The sequence below is a fragment of the Rhipicephalus microplus genome, chromosome 8, assembly GCF_043290135.1.
Source record: "Rhipicephalus microplus isolate Deutch F79 chromosome 8, USDA_Rmic, whole genome shotgun sequence".
NCBI classification, from domain to species: domain Eukaryota; kingdom Metazoa; phylum Arthropoda; class Arachnida; order Ixodida; family Ixodidae; genus Rhipicephalus; species Rhipicephalus microplus.
In genome coordinates, this window is record NC_134707.1 from 124,214,642 (window position 1) to 124,236,019 (window position 21,378).

The window sequence follows — 21,378 nt, forward strand, 5'->3', positions numbered from 1 at the left end:
CGAATAATAATATTGCGAACAGACATATTTTTGAAAAAGTACAACAAGAATGAAAACAAGAAGAAAAAAATGCGATTCTGAAGTCTGAGGTCCCATAAAATCAGCTAGCGAGAAGCTAAGAACAAACAGCAGAGCTGAAACATTTTTGGAAGCGTTGAGTGGATGCCATTAACCATAACGCACTCCTGACTGCCTAAAAGAGTGAGCTTATTAAATGGAAGCATTTTTTTAGTGAATTGCGAAGACTGTGAGCCTATCTATCTATCTATCTATCTATCTATCTATGTATCTATCGATCTATCTATCTATCTATCTATCTATCTATCTATCTATCTATCTATCTATCTATCTATCTATCTATCCTGCCCGTATCGATAATGGTATGAATACCAAACTTCGTTTACCATAACACGCCTGTATTATGAGCATTAGTGACTAGTCATAACATGAAAATCATGACATGGATGTCATTAAAATCATGGTTTACATTTCATGGTCTTGCTGCTCTTTCAGTGGTTTGGTTCACATGACATTTCACAAAACTCGTATGGTATAACTTGACTGCATAGCGAACATAAGTGACAGACCGCAACGCGGAACTCATGACAAGCGCGTCATTATTTTCATGTTATGACAAGTGATGACTACAGCCCACACTCATGATGCGCACACGGTCGTTTCGCTTGCGTCACATATACCAAATTTGGTATTGCGGGACGTCAATTATTGGCGAAATTACATGACTGGTGCAAACACGATAATTAAGATATGCGTGTCATGTAATAACATCACTACATATAACACTCATGATGAGCTCGAGGCTCTATCGCTAGCTTCACATATACCAAGTTTGGTATCACGTGGCGTGAATGGACGACGAAGGTAAATGACACGTCCAAACATAATAATCATGACATGCGTGTCATGTAAGACATAACTACACGTTATGCTTAGAGCGTGCCTGCGGCTGCTTCCCTAGTTCCACATACACCAAATTTGGTATCAGGTCACGTGAACGGACGACGAAAGTAAATAACACGTCCAAACATGATAAACGATATGCGCGTATTGTGAAACATGATTACATGCTACGCTCATAGCGTGTTTGCGCCCGTTTCGCTTGCTCCACATGTACAAAGTTTGATATTGCGTGACGTGAACAGACGAAAAAGGTAAATGACACTTCCAAACATGATCATCTTCACATGGAAGTCAAGTGCGGCATAATTTACGTCCACCTTGTAACATTGTGTTCACTTTAAAGTGACATATTAACCTTCCTTCTTCGTGCTTCGCATATCATTGATTCCCACAGTACGCGGGATCTGCCAATTTCCTTTTTTGTTGCCAGGAGGGGCCACGCACTCTACACTTATAGTCATCGCCCTTGCTCAATGCAGCAAAAGATGTACAGACTAAAGCACAATGACGACGGTGATTTTGTCACAGTTTCGTAGTTCGATTCTTTTGCCGCAATGCAGACTACTTCACAGGTAATTAAAGCCCAAAGATTATGTTTCACTGTTAACCAACCAAATGCAAACTTTACTCCTAACACCGGCGTTAGCGGCTAGATAAATTTCAACTACAATATAGGTTTGAGGCATTTTGGTGAGATGAATGCCGTGACGAAAATTGTTGGAGCAGCTAGACGGCACTGTGAGTAGCAATTTAGCAAACACATGCGCTCTGTTGTGGATTTGGTTCTTTAACAAAAAATAACACTACATATAACATGAGGCGTCATAGCTGAATCTGTAGTAAAAAGTACATGTTGAGTGTTTGTCACAACAAATGAAATTGACTTGATTTGAAGTGGAGGTTCTACGGGATACTCTGGAAGGTAAATTTACAATTCCCTGATCTTAATAGAACATTTTCAACTTGTATAAAGAGAGCACAGGTTTTTTAGACCGCAAAGATTTTTTATTAGTGATTAACAATGAACACAAAGCACATAAACTTGGAGGATGCTTGAGCTTGGTTTTCGTGAACAGAACATGGTAAGGTAATCGTGCCCCAGGCCCACCGTCTTTTGGTTTGCTATCCTACGTTCTCTTCTCGGTGCATAGCTCAGCTGTGGCGTAAAGAAACGAATGACTGCGCTAGTTACACTTGCCTTTTCAAAGTTCTCTAGAATTTTCACTCCAAGTCGAGCTCTTAGATGCTTACTACGTTGCAATTCTTCCTTTTGTGAATCAGCGAAGAGTCAACTAAGCGTCCCTAAGAGAACACGCGCACATATGCAACTGTTCACTCTGCTTATGTTTTTGCAGCTGATGAATAAATACTTCTGAGCGCTTTGCAGTGGGTGAGCTCTTTGGAACACTCCTCGGTGCATCTCACAGGTATTTGCGCCTGACGTGATTTTACGCTTCCGCCACGCAATACTGTATGCATTAAGGAGGTTACTTTAAAAGCATGACATTCATACAATGTGTGATTTTCTGAAGTCTCAAGCACTAGCGTGGCTTTGTAGTACACCACCTGCTTGCAACTCAGGCGGCTTGAGTTCGAATCTCACTCGAACCGAAAATTTTTAAAACTTTCTTTTATTTGGAACTTTCTCAATTTTCAATGTCGGACGAAATTACTTTTCCGTCCCAACGACGCCGACGCCAACACTACAATTTTCTTCGAAACGAGCTCACTAATGCTATTGCGTTCAAATTATGCTGAGTAAACGTACAGTCACCATGCTTATTGATGCGTTTTTCTTTTGCTGGTCGCAAGCTAAACGAGTCATGCTGTACGAGAACGCAATACACCTGCACAGAATAGATTTTACAACTTACGCATTTTACTGTTCCACTCGTATAGTGCACATGCTTTCTATCAGCATGGTAGTGCACGCTTTAGCATTAGGATGATGCATGGAAGGGTACTTTATGGGTAAAAACAAAGTTGTGGCAGCAAATGGGCGCTTCACAACACCAGCGTTACGGGTTAAGGCAGACTGCAGGCTATTCTTCGACACTGCACCTCACCATCAAGGCAGAGCGCATGAGCTTCGTGTTTGCCACCCATTTTGATGCGCATGGAAGCTGCAGCCTCCACAACTAGCCCAAAAGTAAGAACGGTGTTAGTTGCAGCAATTTCTTTCAACGCATAGAATGTCATATTGATTTACTTTTTGAAATTGTCGTTCTGAACTAGAACGTTGTGTAAGGTACTGTTAATACGCTTGGTATTTCGTAAACGTTATTCAATATCGCTGTTTAGTCACTGCAGGGCCCTTTTTGCCGCCGACATGGTATATGTACATTTCATTTGCCATTTTCAATTGCACCAGAAAGATCTTGCTAGACGAGAACATTCAGAATGGTCGAAATCTGTTCAACTGTTTTTTAAGCATCAAGCTGCAACTCAGAGAGCTCTGCAGTGCTCTTTGTTAAACTTCGCAGCACGGCTGTCATTTGATAACGTAATAGCCACGTGTCGCTCGTTTGCTAGACATGACATAGTGACGTGTATTTTCATCTGGGCTCCGACTGCTTTGGTAAACGGCAGCACGTTCGGCTCAGACACACAAACGCCCTCAAGCTTGAGTGTACAGTACGCTCACTGTTGTTGTAATCTGACTGAATGCACGGTGCCAACCAGTCGAACGTATACCAGCAGTTAGGTTTCATGTGCTTACTGCTGGTTTCGAACGCCTTCCCCAAGTAGGTAGGATTATCTATTGCCAAACAAGCAGTGTTACCGATAGTTTCAACGTCCTTTACGAACTGGTATACTGCGTAACGCTCTCACGACTACTTTGCACATAAAACAACATCAGGAATTATGATAGCTACAGAAAAGCAAAACGCACAGTCTCGAGAATGCAATGGCTCAAGCATAACGTATTTCGTTTTGTATTTCAAGCGTTTTTAGTGAGCAGGCACTTGTTGACCTGCGCAGCTAACATAGGTGTCTTCAGCACTGCTTTCCTGCATGTGTAATTGTGTTCTTTTTTTTTGCATTTTCAGTTGTTTAAATGTATAGTGTTGCACCAGTGAGCAGAACGTCAGGCGGAGTAGAGGCGAAGGAGGACCGAAAAAGGGGTTAAGCGTAGAAAAGTCTTTTGTAGTATGCAGCACATGGAAACGTGGTTACACGTAGTTAAAAGCCATTCTGGGACGCTTGAAGAGGTTTTCCTTCGAGTCGAATCAATGCAAACGACGAAGCCATCTTTCGCAGAGTTCCCTTGTTTGTTCAGCGCAGATAAAAAGAGGGTGACCTTTCTAAATAAACAATGTGCCAATTTGAGCTAGTACACTCTGGTCTACGGTACAGCATTTTTCGGCAAACGCGGACAAAGGCGTTAGGCACATATACAATATATTTACGTGATGTTCAAGATAGAAAAAGAAAATTCCCAGAGACAGCCAGCTTCACACTTCGACCCTTCGACACCGCTCTTTTTACCTCTTGTGACTTACAATAATGTAGTATTATACATATAATAAAGTGGTAATAGCAACAAGGATAGAAACTGTTTTTCGCTGGTGTGTTTTGAAACACATATACAAAGCAGCGACAGGGTGCTTTATTGATAGTTGCATAAACTATAACTAAGTTGGATAGAAAAACTGTGCCATATCTGTTTGAAGGAGCAATTTCCATCACTGGCGAGAGGGCAGTGATGAGATACCGAAAATATTTGTCATCATTGCTGACTAGCACCAATATCACAAAAATTTGGTGGACATAATTATCATCTGAGACATAAAATATGCCTGTTTCTGATGCATAATAATGAACTAAACTATCGTTTCTGCGTGTTTTGTAACAGAGTTATGAACTGAAGGTTATCCATTTTTGTAGTTACGTTGAAATTAAGGCCAATTTAAATAAAAACGAACAAGTAACATTGCTTTCTTTAAAATATTCAGAGTCTATATGGCTTGGCTTGCAAGAAATGCACCTGTGCGTCGAACTGACACAAAAGGCAATGTTATCATTCTGCATTGAAGAGACATTTTTGAGTGACAGTTCAACCTCATACTGGCTTGAAAAACGCACATGACTGAGCCCTGCAACAATGCTTCATATAAATCCTTGAAGTGATTTGCATCCTACTACAAAAAAATTATGCGTATATTACGTCCAACTCCCGACAATGCCACAAGGCAAGGTTAAAACGATTCTATGGAAACAGCTTCTAAAAATATCGAGGAAACAGACCTGCCAAATTCGCATAAAAAGCGTCCATCGTTACAAGGCAGGCAGACAGAATCGTGCAGCCAAGCAGCCGCACCATGAAGTCCACAAGCTTGACTGCAGTGGTCCTCAGCCTGCTAAGTAAGTGCGGAAAGTTGCATTTGTTCATAGTTCTAAAAACTCCTTAACGGCATAATTTGTCTGTCTCTTTAATGAGAATTATTATATTTTTACATTGTAGCGCTCAATATTACTATAATATGTAAACCATTTCTGAAAGTGTGTAGTAGCAGTATAGTGGAAAGAACTTTTCTCTAAATATTATCGCAGAAGGTTAGCCCGTATTAAATTAACACACGTCTGCATAAACTGCAGTTGAGCAGGTATCTGCAACCTGTCTGCCGAAAAGAAAAGAGAACTGTTTATCACAATAGAATTTCTATGATAAACTTCTCATAAAGTACTGATAGTGACATTTTTTAAGGAAAACTGTGCTCTTCAAAAGAATATAAGCAAGCTCTCATTACCAGTTTTCGAAATAGGAGAATTAAGAAAGCATTGAGTATATTTTCCTACACATTAAAATAGACTCAATATTATTGAAAAATGCTTATCAACTCAAGTTTTCACTGAAGTTTTTCTCCAATACACCGTGCCAATGGCTGTCCTCCTCAATATAATAATTCACGACAGTGACTGCAGAAATCGTTGAACAAACAATCATTTGTCAAGTTATAACTACCAACCTTTCACGGAAATATTGCGAAGCACATCAATTTTCGTAATACTAACAACGATATAAGTTGTGTGCAACATCTAGAATATTCAGACAACCGTGGTTTATGAATGGAATACGTGAAGTACTGAAATCACAAAAGGAAAAAAAGATTGTGATGAAAATTGTCGAAAAACAAATGTTCAAAGACGCTAACGTTGCCAACGTTTCTAGAAGCGAACTAGTCTCCATCATGGTAAGAACAGTCGTTGCAGAGACTAGGTTTGTTCAAAAATTCTTCGTTGAATAAAAATTTCATATTTTTCGAACTTCTGTCTCGGAGAGATATTTCATAGAAATGCCAAATAGGCCCTTCATTTTTGACATACCAATTCATTTCTTGCAACCCTGATCACCTATTTCCTTATATCTATCATGAGCCTTCCCTTTTTGCAATCTCCACTTACATTTTCTAGCGCTTACACCTCATTAGAATTCATGACTGGCTTCTGGTGTCGTATCTGTGCGCTGCTTTTTGGCGTTTCAATAATTCTAATTTCTCGCATAACCATCTGGCTGAATATTGTACTGACGCTTAGAACTCCTTTATAAATACTATAGAGGGCTAGCACATGTTGCGCAATGTTCCATTCATTGCACAAACTTGAAGTGGCCTTACAGTCGGCCATCGAGGGGGCCAGCGTACTATAATTACTCTGACAGTATCGCCACGAGTCGAGTCAGTACTGGGAATTCGCCGCAACACTGGGTCGAAATTGACTATTTGTAGCATCTTCGATGGTAGAGGTATTGATGCGCCTGGTGAACCACTTGCAACTTAAGATGGTCACAAAAACAACATCGTTACATTGAAGTAGAGTGGTTTAAAATATAACATTCGTTGCACTTTACTGTCACGAACATAGCAGATCCTTCAAATTCGTAGTTGCAGAGGAGCCCAGGAGTCCAGCGAGCGCGCCTAGAACCACACCAGTGTTAACTCCTTAACATTTCGCATACAGAGCTTATGTCTGCCGTGCAATGTTTTATGTGAACGCCGTTGACTTAGATCAGCAAAAGCAGTCCCTTGGTCAAACTAAGAGAAAAAAAAAACTTCGAACGGTGAATGAGAGCCAGACTTAGTTCAGCTAGAGTATTTAAAACACATTTATTTCGCAGTCATTTTTTCTCCTTGCCGAGATGAAATGGAGTTTGATTTGATTTGATTTATTGTTAGTGCTTAGTACACGTACGATGATGTTGTTTCCAGGGTAAACAAACCATTTTTCGGGCATTCATAGCCCCCGTTCAACGATGTAATAACTGATGTCTTTGCCAGGAATGAAGTAATTCCACATAATTTTATCCAACAATGATTTCCTTCGGTATAGGATCCCAACTACGTTTTACAATGTTCGTGTGCACAATGGATGTCTTATATCTCAAAACTACATTTGCAGGCCAGCAAGTCATCGCAAGCTGGTATGGAAAAGGCTACTACGGCGTTGGGAATGGCTTCGGTAGCGGCTTCGGAGGCGGATACGGCAGCAGATATGGAAGCGGAAGCGGACTAAGCGGCTTCGGGAGCGGCTTCGGTAGCGGCTTCGGTAGCGGATACGGCAGCGGATTAGGCAGTGGATTTGGAAGTGGAAGTTGGCTGAGCGGTGTCGGAGGCGGCCTCGGAGGTGTATACGGTATCGGAAATGGACTGAGTGGATTCGGTGGAAACGGTGGCTTGTGGGGTTACGGCTATGGCAGCCCGAGGGCCATTCTTTACCCCATTGTTTTGCCAAGCGGAAGCGGCAGCTTGTGGGGACCTAACGGTGGCTGGTACGGAAACAGCCCTGTCGGGTACTGGGGGCCTTCGAGTTCTCCATACAGCGTATGGTTTTCCGGACCATCTGGTGTTAGTCAACCTGGCGCTGGACTGTGGGGTCCCCGCATGGTAGGTTCACCTGCCACCTGGTACACGTGGGGCAATCTCGGTGGCCAAAGTCCTTCGGGTGGGCTCTACAGAATGCCGTTGCTTGGAGGAACCGGAGACCTCGGCGGAGTCGGGCCAAGCGTGTACGATGACATTTACGACGACAGCACTTCTGTAGGCAGCTTTAGTCCATCCAGTTGGAGCAGCCGAAATGGCGGTTCTGGATTTCCGAGAAGCCCAAGCAGCTTCAGCAGCTTCAGCAGCCTCAGTGGTAGCAGGGCTCCACAAAGCGGTATTGGCGGCAGTTTCAGCCTCTTTGGTGACGACACCGACAGCTATAACGGTCTGAGCAGCGGAAGTGGTAGTTACGGCAGTGTGAGCAGTCTGCCCAGTTTTGTTCAACTGGGAGGACTAAGTGGATATGGCGGCATGAGTTACTATAGCAGTCCCTACATGAGAATGCTGTGCCGCGTCACTGGTCTCTCGCCAAGTAGACTGCAGCGCCTTTACAGGAAGTACAGAAGAAGCGGCGTCAGATCCAGCTTTTTGACTTACCTGAGGCGAAGGGGCTACCTCGGCGGCTACTATGGTGGGTTCCCCTTTGGTTTTACACAAGGTAGTGGAAGCCAGCCAGGAAGTGGTGGAAGTTTCTTCAGCTGGGGTTCACAGCCGAGTTACTACTACAACTGGGGAGCTCCCGGAGGAAGCTATGGTGGAAGCTCTAACGGTGGATTCGGTGGATCTTCAAATGGTGGATATTCTATCTACCCGTCAGGAAGAGCCTCTAGTGGCAGCAACTATTGGAGTTCAGGAAGTTCAGGCAGTGTTTTGCCACAGGGTGCGCAAACACAAATGAAAGTGCTGTTGTAATAAGGATGAATGCAACAGTTCAGAGCTAACTCGAAAGCTGCATACGATATGTCGTGTCACTTGCTTATTTGGCTACCGTGCATTCTCGTTTGAAAATAAAATTCACTGTTATGTTCATGGAAAACTTTTGCATTTATAGAGCGCATGTTCCTTTCAATATTTATCTAAGGTCATGTTGCAGAAACGCAACAACAATGAATTCCAACGACCATGCTAGTATTTGCGAACACGTTTTTTCATGCAGACTTATAATAGGTGTGCAGCAAGAACATGTCACTTGAAAAAGGAGGCAAAGTGATTTTGAGCAAGAAGTTTAAAGGTACTTTATCGCCCGTTACTTCGAATATTCCGCGACCAAAATAAAAAACGGCAGATCCCACTTACCTGGTAATTGACCTTATAAGAATGGGGAGGGAAGGTGAACGTGTAGCAATTTTTTTATTGAACTACACGTCATGAATTGACGACTTGCACAAAGATGCCAACTGGAACTTGCGTATTAGCAACACCAGAAGCTGATATGAAGCGCTGATGCCAGCGAGGATGCTGGCCGTGTACACTGCTACATAAATCAACTTCAGCGCATGGCAACTAACCACAATTGACGTGAACTCAATGTGACCACTCTATCAAAGGAGTACATATGTAATGTTTATAAAATTGGGTTGGCAGCACTGTAACGACTACTGACGTTTCACGAAGATTAGCGTCTATTCGATAAGTAGTTCCGAGACCTGGCGTAGCTCTGTGATGAAATGCTTCATTGCCACGTAGAATTCTTGGGTTTGAGTTCAGCTGGAACCATGACATTTAATCCTTCCATTTGTCAGGTCGACGCTACCGATGTCGCGTATTTTTTAACGCTCACGTGTTAAAGTTGCCCAGTTGTGTTCTCGTCGTTCCTGGGTAGATACTAAGTGTCAATCACCTTTGCCACATACCCGCATACTAGAGGCACATACCCGCCCGTGAGTCTGTGCCACTGTCTGGCGGGAGTTGTTTGACAAAGTAAGCGACGGGATTGTGGCATTATTCATGTATTGATCAGCGCGTCATATTCATCAAACCATCCTACCCTACTATGCTAATTTTGAGGGCATTCAAGTGTAAGTGGCTAGATAGATAGATAGATAGATAGATAGATAGATAGATAGATAGATATAGATAGATAGATAGATAGATAGATAGATAGATAGATAGATAGATAGATAGATAGATAGATAGATAGATAGATAGATAGATAGATAGATAGATAGATAGATAGATAGATAGATAGATAGATAGATAGATAGATAGATAGATAGATAGATAGATAGATAGATAGATAGATAGATAGATAGATACGCTCAAAATCGCCAAAGTTCTTCGCTAAGAAGTACTTCGCATATGAAAATCCAGGCTTTCGCTGAACGCGCAGTACTGTCACAGCGAAAACTGGACGTAAGGCCTTTCAGAGCCTTTATTAGCACTCTGCGTATCCGTTGCAAGCACACTTGCAAGGTGCCGTCTACGTTATAAATCATTGTGTAGTATGCAGGCATTCAATATGATATCCTATGTCATCCTTCGGAGAAGCGTGGTATCTTCTTCACAAGTGCAACAAACTTTGTGCCACCTCCGCCGCGGTGGTCTAGTGGCTAAGGTACTCGGCTGCTGACCCGCAGGTCGCGGGTTTGAATCCCGGATGCGGCGGCTGCATTTTCGATGGTGGCGGAAGTGTTGTAGGCCCGTTTGTTCAGATTTGGGTGCACGTTAAAAAACCACAGGTGGTCGAAATTTTCGGAGCCCTCCACTACGGCGTCTCTCATAATCATATGGAGGTTTTGTGACGTGAAACCCCACATATCAATCAATCAACTTTGTGCAATTTCTTTGTGCCATGGCATACTACGATGTAGAACTATGCCAGACGATATTGTAATTTGCACAAGCACAATCCCCCACAGTGGCTTTGCGCCACAATTAATAGGCGAACGACATGAAGCTTTAGTAAAAGGTTGGAGCATTAGACGGCAGACTTGTAGCGCAATTAGCATTCCGCGACATCTGGTTCTTCTTTTGCTCTTATCAAACAATTCATTACTCCAGTTTATGCAATTCTTTTACCGACATGAAGGCTGCCTAAGACCAGGTTCCAAAGGGATTCCAAGCACCGGCCTGACAGAGTGGTATAACACTGGAATGACGCGCAGGCCACCCATGTCCAAATTCTATTCTGTTTGTTGTGTCTTTTATTCATTCAGTTTTTTTTATTCCGCACAATAGTGGTTATCGGGCACCGGCGACGGCGGACAAGTACGGCGCGCACGCGAACACGCGAACCGTATTGTGATCCTATAAGAACCTTCGCTGTAAAATGTCTGAACTAACCATATGCCGAATTATCGAAAGTAATGAAACAATGATAACGATGGGTCAATAGCATTGTCATTGTGCGTAAGGACCAAGTAAAAGCGAGAATTTTTGTCGATTGCTACTTTGTTCACAAGGCGACTTCGGTTTTATACCTGTGACTCTTAAGCTGACAAGGACTGTGAAGCTGTTTCTTATTCCATTTTGCCAATTCACACACCTGAGAAGTTGGTTGTTTTTTCTGCGGAAAAAATGCCTGGCAACTAATACTTTGTCTATCAACTGTCGCTAGCGAGTTTTCGCCTAGAATTCAGACCACGACTGAAGCGCCTATTCTCTTTATCTTCAACAGCTTCCGGTAAGCCTCGGTGGATTAGGGGCTACGGTTCTCGGCGGCTGACCTGAACGGCGCGGGTATAGGGCCATGTACTGTGTGATGTTAATGCACGTTAAAGAACACCAGAATGACATATTTTCTGGAGACCTCTACTGTGGCATCTCTGTATTCATATCATGGCTTTCGGACGTAAAAAATCACATACTTTTAGCATTATTATCGATAGCTTCCACGACGTTTGAGTTTTGCGACAGTGCGCGTTGATAGGGCAAAGTAGAAATGAATTTACTCATATTGCACTCCCTGTTGACAAATTGTTTACAAATTCGTAGTCACTTAAACACAATAATCAAATCCCCACAGCTCCCCCCCCCCCCCCAAAAAAAAACGCTTGTAGCCTCCTACGTATAATTTCTGAAGGGTAACAATATAGCCGCAGCCGCTGCAGTACTTGTACCGAACATGCAATTGTACGATTGTGGATAGCGACCACGCCATTCTGACGGCCAGTGGACGTTTCATCTGTTCGCAAATGCTGTTTTCACTTTTTTTGCGGCGCATATTTGGGGCAATTTGCATGGGGGAATTGGCAAATCTCAATTCTGCGACAGCGCATGAAGATGGAGATGAAAAAATGAAAAAGAAAGCGACGACTGACCATGTGTACCCGTTTCAGCAGGTCAGTGCGTGGTGTTCTTGATGCGGTGCTCCACCCTCTGCCTATCAAGAGAGGGTGCGTGATTACGCGAAGCTACGCACCCTATCTCCCCGTAGAAAGGGGTTGCGGTGCCGCGTGGAGATAGTTACGCGCTGACGCTCTGAAATGGGTAAATTTGGTCAGGTATTTAGGACAAATATTCGCGGCGCTACGCACTAAAGATGCTTCCCAAGAATCATCCGAATAAACTGGGTTGCAGAGACTTACGACCGATTCATTGAGAATTTCATACCGCAAATTTGATACTGCAAAATGTTAACCTTATGTAGTTGAACATTATGCAGCTTTCTAAGTAAACGTGGCCGAATTAATACGTTTTTACACAATACTTCATTCATGAAGATATTGTGGAGCTTTCTTCTCGATTCATCCAGTCTATCACCACAATAGAAGCCCCATTACACTGACAATAGTTATAAACTGGTAATCTACATTTTGTGAAGTGAGCTCTATTGCAAATCTTTGCGGCCACAATCAGAATTTCAGTGGATCCAACTTCCGCCTCTATAATATAGCTTAAATTGGCAATAATACACAATTTAATGAGACAACTGCTGCCACTACACAAGTACAGGCCCGTTGAATATTTCGTCATTGCTTTTTTTTCTTACTCACTGTAATTTCTTACTTTTTGGGTTTTTTCCACTATATGCTCTGTAATGCCCCTGGCATTGAGTATAAATAAATAGAAACATAATTTGTTTGCAAATCAGCTATGGCCTACACACGAAGCATACAGGAGAAATAGTGTTCCGATTGTCATTGTCTTCCGCCATCAAAGTAGTATCATTTATTGTTAAGTTAGAACTTACCTAATCGTAATAACATTTATGTTAGATTTAGCTATAACTAAGAAATTGTCAATTCTCCTTGTCAATTTCTAGCTTCCATTCTGACAGATTTGGAAATATCCTGCGTGATCTTCCACTAAAAGGAACTATTTGAAGATGTAGCGCAGCGCCATTTCCATTTGTATGTTAACGTTTGTGTTTCATTTTTGGTGGAGTTGAGTACCGCTTATGTTGAGTACCACTTATATATGTGTTGAGTACCACTCATGTTGAGTACCGCTTATGTTACCCCCCTCCTATTTGTATGCATTGACGTGTGTGTGTGCCGCGAAAAGAACACGCAGTGCTACTAAGTGAGTGCACGGAGCGAGCGAGCGCATCATTACATGCGAACGCACAGCTGTGGCGGAGATATGGACGATAAAGGAAAAACGAAGCGGAAGTAGCTCTCTGCTACCTCCCAGACCACACCTTTTTTACATGCGGAGCATGTTACACTAGGGGGTAGTCATGCGCCGTCACCGTCCGCAGCCTCCCCTCCTCCTCCGCCAACCATCTGTGCATTCCTTCCTCCTCTCAACACAGAGCGCGCTGCGCTCGCTTCTCGCCTCCATGCGCTCAACAACGCGCCAACGGCGAGCACTGCATCGCTTGCGTCTGCGGAGTCGACATCATGACGATGTACTTCGCGCCCAACCTATCGCGTGCCGCCGTGGAGAAGTACGTCGACGAAGCCGTGAAAGAATACCTGAAACAACGACCACAACGACGAGCCTTCGTGATTGTTGGTGATTTCAACGTCGACGTCATCAAGGATGATTGATTGGGTGGTCGACTACATGGAGTCGCGGCACTCGCTGAAATGAGCAACGCACGACGGTAAACATCATCCGATCACGGTTCGCGAGACGTGCATCGACCACGTCTTTGCAATGTTCCGTCTTTTCACTCGAGCCGATTCAAGAATGCCGGAAGCCAAGAAGCTGCTTCAAATCAAATCAAGCCAAATCAAACCAAACTTTATTTCGTCCGCAAGTGTGTGTGTTATGGAACCCGAAGGCTCAAGAAGAAGTGGAACTATCCACTTGAGAAGCCTCGAGCCTGTGTTTTACAGGGCATACAGCGAGAGCGCACAATACATATACAGTTGTTATGGAACATAACACCTGAACTAATGTCACAGAACAATGCAATAGTCCCATGAAATACATTATAATATTATATTTATACAATCATAATTTCTTCCCAAATTATGACAACAATATGACCTTTTTTTACATAATTTCTAGGTAAAAGAGCAAAAGAGTAAAATTTAAAAGTGTATTGAGCAGAAGCTTTACCCTCTAAAACTAATTTTTGGTGGCGAGAAAAACGCTTTGATTATATGGTTTTGAGTTATTTTTAGGTGAATACTAAATTTATGAAGTGCCTTCAACAGTTTTGGAAGTCTATGACGAAGCATTTGTTGAGTTAGCAATATGCATGAAAATGGCATTTTTTCATATATCATCATTGCCCTTGTAATCGGCATCAATTCGAATAATGTAGGAAGTAGTCCTTTTGTGTCATGCTTATATTTTTGGCCAGATTTAATGGGTACAAGTTATGATCTGGCGTGATATTGTATTTGATATACCGGGTGTTCAAAATTAAGCTTTATGATTTTTTTAAAATTAGGCGCTCGAAGGCACGTGAGAACCACTTGTGCAAATAAGTTAAGCGGCCAGGGGGACAAAAAGTTAGATGATAATTATCGCTGTCAGCAGCCCAATTAACTAAAATTTAATAATTAACTTTTTACTGGCTGCGGTAAGTTGGCATGTTTATATTGAAAAAATGTAGGCAGTGGTGTTTGTACACAGTTTCAGTTGGAAGATTTTTTCTAGCACGCCTGTGTTCCGAGATATCCGGCTCCAAAGTTTAATTGTCTTTCGCACGATTACGCATGCAAGAGGGTGAGGGTCCGCGCAAAGCTCCTCCCTAAAGTGACGCATCTGTTGCGTGTGGTGTTTAGTGTGTGAAGAGGGTGGAAGCGTAGGCATAGGTGATAGCAATTACCCTTGCCCTCTTCGGCCGGCGAAATCAAAATGTGACAGCGCGGTGCGCCATGAGCCTTACGCATGATCCTGATGAACGCGATAACAGGAGACCATTTTTCGCGACGTTTTTTCGTGACTTTAGATCACACTGAGACATCTCCTTGTGAACGCGTTAGCAGGACCGTCCTGCACTAGGGTGCCTCCGGTTAGAGCACAGCGTCTCTGCATTGAAGGTCTACCAAGGAAATCCACGTGGAGTCCTTTCGAGCTAATATGGCTGCTTCTGGCGTGAGGTATTCTACCAAAGTAAAAGTAGACGTGGTGCTTGCAATGGCTGAAATGAATGGCAACGCTTCGTTAGCAATGGAGCTTTACGCGTCTTGCCACCCACACCGTCCCCTTCCAACAAGGCCCACTTTCACAAACCTGTTTCGACGCTTCTGCACAACAGGCTCTGTCCACCTTCCGAGACGGACCAGGAAGGCAATCGTCGATGAAGACTTTGAAATCGACGTTGTCGCGTGCGTAACCTCGATGCCAGAGCTCAGCATCCGACAGATTGCCGATCAGTGCGGTCGCAGCATCGGAACAGTCACAAATGTTTTAAGAAAGCACAAGTTCCATCCATATCACGTTTACCTTCATCAGGACCTAAATGAGGCGGACTTTGAAAGGCGAGTTGACTTCTGCAATTGGGGCCTCATCAAAACTGATCAAGAAAATGACTTTTTGCACAGAATAATTTGGACTGATGAAGCTCGGTTTTGCCGAAATGGAAGTGTTAATCTTCACAACGCCCATTATTGGGCACAAGAAAACCCACACTGGCTGAGGCAGCACAAGCATCAAGTTCGCTGGAGTGTGAATGTGTGGTGCGGCATACTCGGGTACAGGATCATCGGACCTCACTTTTTTGAGGACAACTTGAACGGAAAGATGTACACAGAAGAAATATTAGGTGTTGTCATTGATGATCTTGTCTGCAGTCTTTCCCTGAATGACCTGCGCCAAGTATGGTTTCAGCACGATGGAGCACCACCACATTTTTCTACCAGGGCGAAGAACTGGTTGGACAGACGTTTTCCACAACAGTGGATTGGGCGCGCAGGAGCGATGTTTTGGCCACCAAGATCACCTGACCTTTCTCCGCTCGACTTTTTCCTTTGGGGCTACGTTAAAGATCGAGTTTACGTAACAGAGCCCAGCGATGTTAATGACATGAAGGACAGGATAACATCTGCCTGTGCGAGTATTCCTGCAGAAGTACTGCGCCGAGTCATCGAGTCGACGCGACAGCGGTTCATGCTTTGCGTTGCTGCCGAAGGCAGGCATTTTGAACACTTTTTGGGGCATTGACGTCTTGAGAGGTGAAGAGTTTCGATGAGATTTGTGCATGACCGAAATATGCTTATGTAGCAGCAGGAAATATGCGTTAGCAAGGATAAAACTGTTTCAGTTATTATTGGTGGAGTTGTTGCTCTTGTTTCAATAAAAGTTACAGTACTCGGACATCAGCAGTCACGCTATTCGCGTAGCCCAGGCAACGACCACGCATGCTTCTCTAGTGATTATTACGCACGCGCACTGGCATCCAGATTCTCCGCTCGCACCATTATCTCGGCATGGTATCTGCCACTATCGTTAGAGGCTCTGCAGTTGCGTGTTACGACACTGGTTGCAAGCGTTCTTCGATTTTTGATTTCGACGGCCGAAGAGGGCAAGGGTAATTGCTATCACCTATGCCTACGCTTCCACCCTCTTCACACACTAAACACCACACGCAACAGATGCGTCACTTTAGGGAGGAGCTTTGCGCGGACCCTCACCCTCTTGCATGCGTAATCGTGCGAAAGACAATTAAACTTTGGAGCCGGATATCTCGGAACACAGGCGTGCTAGAAAAAATCTTCCAACTGAAACTGTGTACAAACACCACTGCCTACATTTTTTCAATATAAACATGCCAACTTACCGCAGCCAGTAAAAAGTTAATTATTAAATTTTAGTTAATTGGGCTGCTGACAGCGATAATTATCATCTAACTTTCTGTCCCCCTGGCCGCTTAACTTATTTGCACAAGTGGTTCTCACGTGCCTTCGAGCGCCTAATTTTAAAAAAATCATAAAGCTTAATTTTGAACACCCGGTACAAGGAAGCTATGTGTTCATGTTTTATACCACACGCAATGTGACGTAGTGCTTTTTTTGTAACATAAACAGCTGTTTAAGGTTCATCAGCGTAGTTGTGCCCCAAACTAAGCAAGAATAGTTTAAGTTAGAAAGAATTGGGGCATAGTAAATATTAAATTTTATGGCAATGGGTAAGTAGAATTTGAATTTTGCCAATAATCCTACTACCTTAGCTACCTGTGTAGCAATAAGATTAACCTGAATGTCTCAGGATAGATTCTTTTGAAAAAATACTTTAGGGGATATAACTGAGTCGCATATTTCCATACGCGAGTCTCCCAAAGTAAGATTCAAAACAGGTGGTTCAGGTGATCGTCGGGGAGTGAAGGTAACGGCTTTTGTTTCGGCTGTGTTGATAATAAGTGAATTGATCATTCACTTGATACGAGGCGTGAAAGAGCAGCTAGTGGTCTGATTCGTAGTCTACCCAAGACGGTTGCGGAGTTCCTGACTGAAGCCGTTGCCATGGAGAAGGCACTGCAGCAGCGGAACCAGTATGATCGGCAAGTGAATGCTACTAACCCCATTGGGATAGGATCATTTCCGACAGACGTAGAAGCGGTTCGTGAACTTACACGTTCGGTCGTCCGCGACGAGCTGCAAGAACTGCACCAGGCGCAGCAGCAGTCGGCTACTAGCTGCGTATAGCCAGCATCACAAAAGACGAGTTCCAGCAGGCGCTCGGCACACCTCGTCACGACACACCAGTTCAGCTTGGTGCACCTCTACAACCGCTCACACCTTCCAGCGAAATTCAGCGCACGGCGTATGCCGACGCCCTGAGACGCGCCGTCTCGTCGGCGGTGACACCTTTGGTGAGTGACGCCAGCTGTGTTGGCACATTCGGTTACTACTCACCTGCACCAGTGCCGATACCCGCAACCACCCCGTTAGCAACGCTCCAGTCTGCACAGCCGGTGCCATACTTTGAAGACACTCGACAGTCTCTGCCGTAAATTCGACATTCGACTCATACCCGACCGACAATCGCTTTGCTACCACTGTTATGAGGTGGTTCGCGTGTAACGAGAGGGCCACTACCACTGACTTGGGCTTTAGGGTTTTCCTGCGAATTCACCCCGTCCCCGGTTCGGACAGCGACCATTCGAGATTGGAGATTTTTCTCGCTTGGCAGGGCCTACCACCTGAAGTCAGTCGCGTTCACTGTCACCACCATCACCTTCTTTGGGCAACAGGAATCAGATGTCGCAAGGACGATCTCCAAGCCCTCACCTGAAAACTGACGTCAACAATCTCTCGAGGCGAGGCCGCTGACTTTCGGCGTGTTGAAGACCTCAACCTTCAATCTACGCGACTTTGGACCACCGGCCATTCGATGGCGCCTGTATTTCAGCCTGTTGATTTTTTTGTGGGCATGCCTGTGCTCAACCACAGTCGAAATGTAACAGCCTTAGTAGACACTGGCGTAAATTACTCGATTACTAGCGGAGAAGTGGTAAGTCTACTGAAAAGTGTTATCACGCTTTGGACAGGGTCACACGTACGCAGAGTGCGAGGACACGTCGTCAAGCCCCTTGGTGTGCAGAGTGCCAGGCTGAAAATACGAGGTTCCACGTTTTTGGTTAGCTCCCTCGTGCTATACGTAATTTTTGCCGCGAATTGATTGTGGAAATGCAATTTCTTCGGGAATACGGTGCCATCATCGACTGGCGCGGACGCTTCATTTCTTTTTCTATAGCCAAGACTACGTTAAAGAATAGCTGCTGCCGTGCAGCCACCCTTCGTGTTTCCCATGATAGCGTCACAATACCACCTCGTGCGAGTATCATAATCAAGGTAACTTCCGAGGGCACAAGCGATGGTTAAACACTGAAAGAGTGCGACGTCTTCCAGTTACTAGCACTTTGACTAGCGGTGGCACGAGGCATCATACGGAATAAGAACGGTCAAAGCGCTGTCAAGATCACAAATTTTACAAATGAACATCGTCACCCTTTCTGTGGCACTGCCGTCGCCTACTCTGAAGCATTGGAGGACGCCATCGAGTGTTTTGCGTGCGACGACAGTGCCCGCAATGGAACAGCCTTAATTGATGTTGACGTTAACAATGCAGAATTTAAAGAGAACCAGAAGGCCTTGCGACAGCTAATACTTGAATTCCAAGCGTGATTTGCTGAATCGTCTAAGGTAAGTAAAACGCCAATCACCAAAATAGTCAATTAAGATAATGCGTAACCTATCCACCAACAGTCAAACCGTGTGTCGCAGAAAGAATGCCAAGCAATCAAGGAGCAAGTGAGGAAAATGATCGACAACGGTGTTATTCAGCCTCCTAACAGCTCATGGTCATCACTGGTCGTCCTGGTGAAAAGGATTGATGGTACGCTTCGCTTATCTGGCGATTACAAAAAGCTCAACAACGGCACAAAAACGGACGTTTATTCGCTGCCACCTATTGATGACTCTCTTAACCGGCTACGGCGAGCGAAGTCTCTTTCTTCCGTTGAATTTAAAAGTGGCTATTGACAAGTCGAGGTTGGAGCGCGACCGCGAAGAAACAGCCTTTGTCATGCTGGATAGTTTATGAATTTCGAGTGCTCTCGTTTGGTCTCTGCTCTGCGCCAGCTACATTTCAAAGCATGGTGAACACTGTGTTAGTCGACTTGGCAAAGCTGCCTACTCTACTTGGATGGTGTGGTCGTGTTTTCAGCCACTTTCTCTGAACATCTAAATCGGCTAAGACATGTATTCGAGGCAATCCGATCAGCTAAGCTAACATTAGAGCCTCAGAAATGCCACTTTTGTTACGAGAAAATAAAGTTCCTTGACTATGTCGTGAGCGTGGAAGGCGTCTGTCCTGACCCCGAGAAAACAGCCGCTGTAGCAGCCTTCCCAACTCCTACAAATAAGAAAAGTGTTCAGTGGTTCCTCAGTTTTTGTGCGTACTACCAACGCTTTAGAGGCAATTTTTCGAAGATTGCCGATCCTGTGACTCCACTCACCAGAGACGACACACCACTCATTTGGAGCTCCGAACAAGAAACGGCATTCACCAAGCTGCAGCAGCACCTGACATCATCACCTGTTCTTGAGAACTTCGACGAGGAAGCCGAGACAGAAATACATACTGACGCCAGTAACATCCGTCCTGGCGTGGAACTCGTACAGCGGCAGGAGGGTGTTGAAAGTTATTGCTTACGCAAATCGCACCTTATCAGGCCTGGATTCCAACTACAGCATCACAGAAAAGAAGCGCCTTGCCGTCGTGTGGGCACTTGCAAAGTTTCAACCTTAGCTCTGTGGACGCCCAAAAGAGTCGTGACGTATCATCACTTGCGGAGCTGACTAGGAAACCTGAGAGACCCTTCTGGACGGCTAGCCCGGTGGAGCCAACAAATGCAGGTTTATGACGCCACTATCCTCTATAAGTCGGGACGGTTCACACGGAGATGCAGACACGTTGTCACGCGCACCAGTTGAGAACCTGCCACTCAAAACCTCGAAGACGACTGCCCACCCCCCCCCCTTTTTTTTAGCCGTAAGCATAACGGGCATAGCTAAAAAAAGCAGCGAGTGAACGTTGAAATTCAACCTGTAAAAAACGTCTCGCAGGCCGCAATGTATCTCTAACCCTGCATAACCCTGCGTGGACTGTCATCTTTTTGTTTGCGACAGAGCATGTTGTACAAGCAAAAGGCAGGAGCCAGCGAGCAAGTTTATCTATTGATTTTTCTAGCAGGGCGTCGTGACGGAAGGCTATTTGTCTACCAGGACGAACCTTCATCTGTTTATCTGGTCCCTGGGTATCACCCGTACACTCGCTAGAGTAAGCAAGTCTTACTACAGACCAAAACTGGCCGCTTGCTTTAGACACTACGTCTAAGCTCGCTGTGAATGCCAGCGCCGAAATTCCCCGTCAGTGAGGCCTGTAGGAATACTTAACCCTATTAGGCCACACAGGACATGTTTTCATTCTGGTTGGCAAAGTTCTTCTGGGACCATTTCTCTTGTCATCTTCAGTACACAAGTAGATAATCGTCGCTACAGAATATTTAACCCGCTACGCAGAAACAATGGCTCTTTCCAAAAGCACAGCTTCTGATGTTGCTCAGTTTTTCGTAGAGAGCATCGTACCACGTTACGGTGCTCCAACCTGCGTCTTTACACACCAAGGAGCAGCCTTTAAGGCAGAGCTCCTTGAACACGTCTTCCAGATAAGCTACACCACTCACCGCAGAACTACAGCCTATCACCCAGAAACGAACGGGTTTACTGAAAGACTGAACAAAACGATGACTGATACGCTGGCTATGTATATAGACGTACCACACAAGATG

The 21,378-nt window shown here is 44.4% G+C and overlaps 2 protein-coding genes across 4 annotated transcripts in view; one reads left to right on the forward strand and one right to left on the reverse strand.

The window, feature by feature from the left end:
• LOC119165489 (uncharacterized) overlaps positions 1–21,378 on the reverse strand; it is a 385,136-nt gene that overhangs the window by 210,623 nt on the left and 153,135 nt on the right. The gene's annotated exons all lie outside the window — the stretch shown is intronic.
• On the forward strand, positions 5,132–8,778 carry LOC119164569 (uncharacterized). The gene is made up of 2 exons (XM_037416790.2): positions 5,132–5,286; positions 7,321–8,778. The coding sequence occupies exons 1-2, from the start codon at positions 5,244–5,246 to the stop codon at positions 8,652–8,654; spliced, it is 1,377 nt and encodes a 458-aa protein (XP_037272687.2). The 5' UTR covers positions 5,132–5,243; the 3' UTR covers positions 8,655–8,778.

Excerpts from the sequence above, each read along its gene's own strand:
- LOC119164569 (XM_037416790.2), top strand. The coding sequence starts at position 5,244 with ATGAAGTCCACAAGCTTGACTGCAGTGGTCCTCAGCCTGCTAA. Across the intron at positions 5,287-7,320 it reads AGTGGTCCTCAGCCTGCTAA|GCCAGCAAGTCATCGCAAGC; the intron begins GTAAGTGCGGAA and ends CTACATTTGCAG.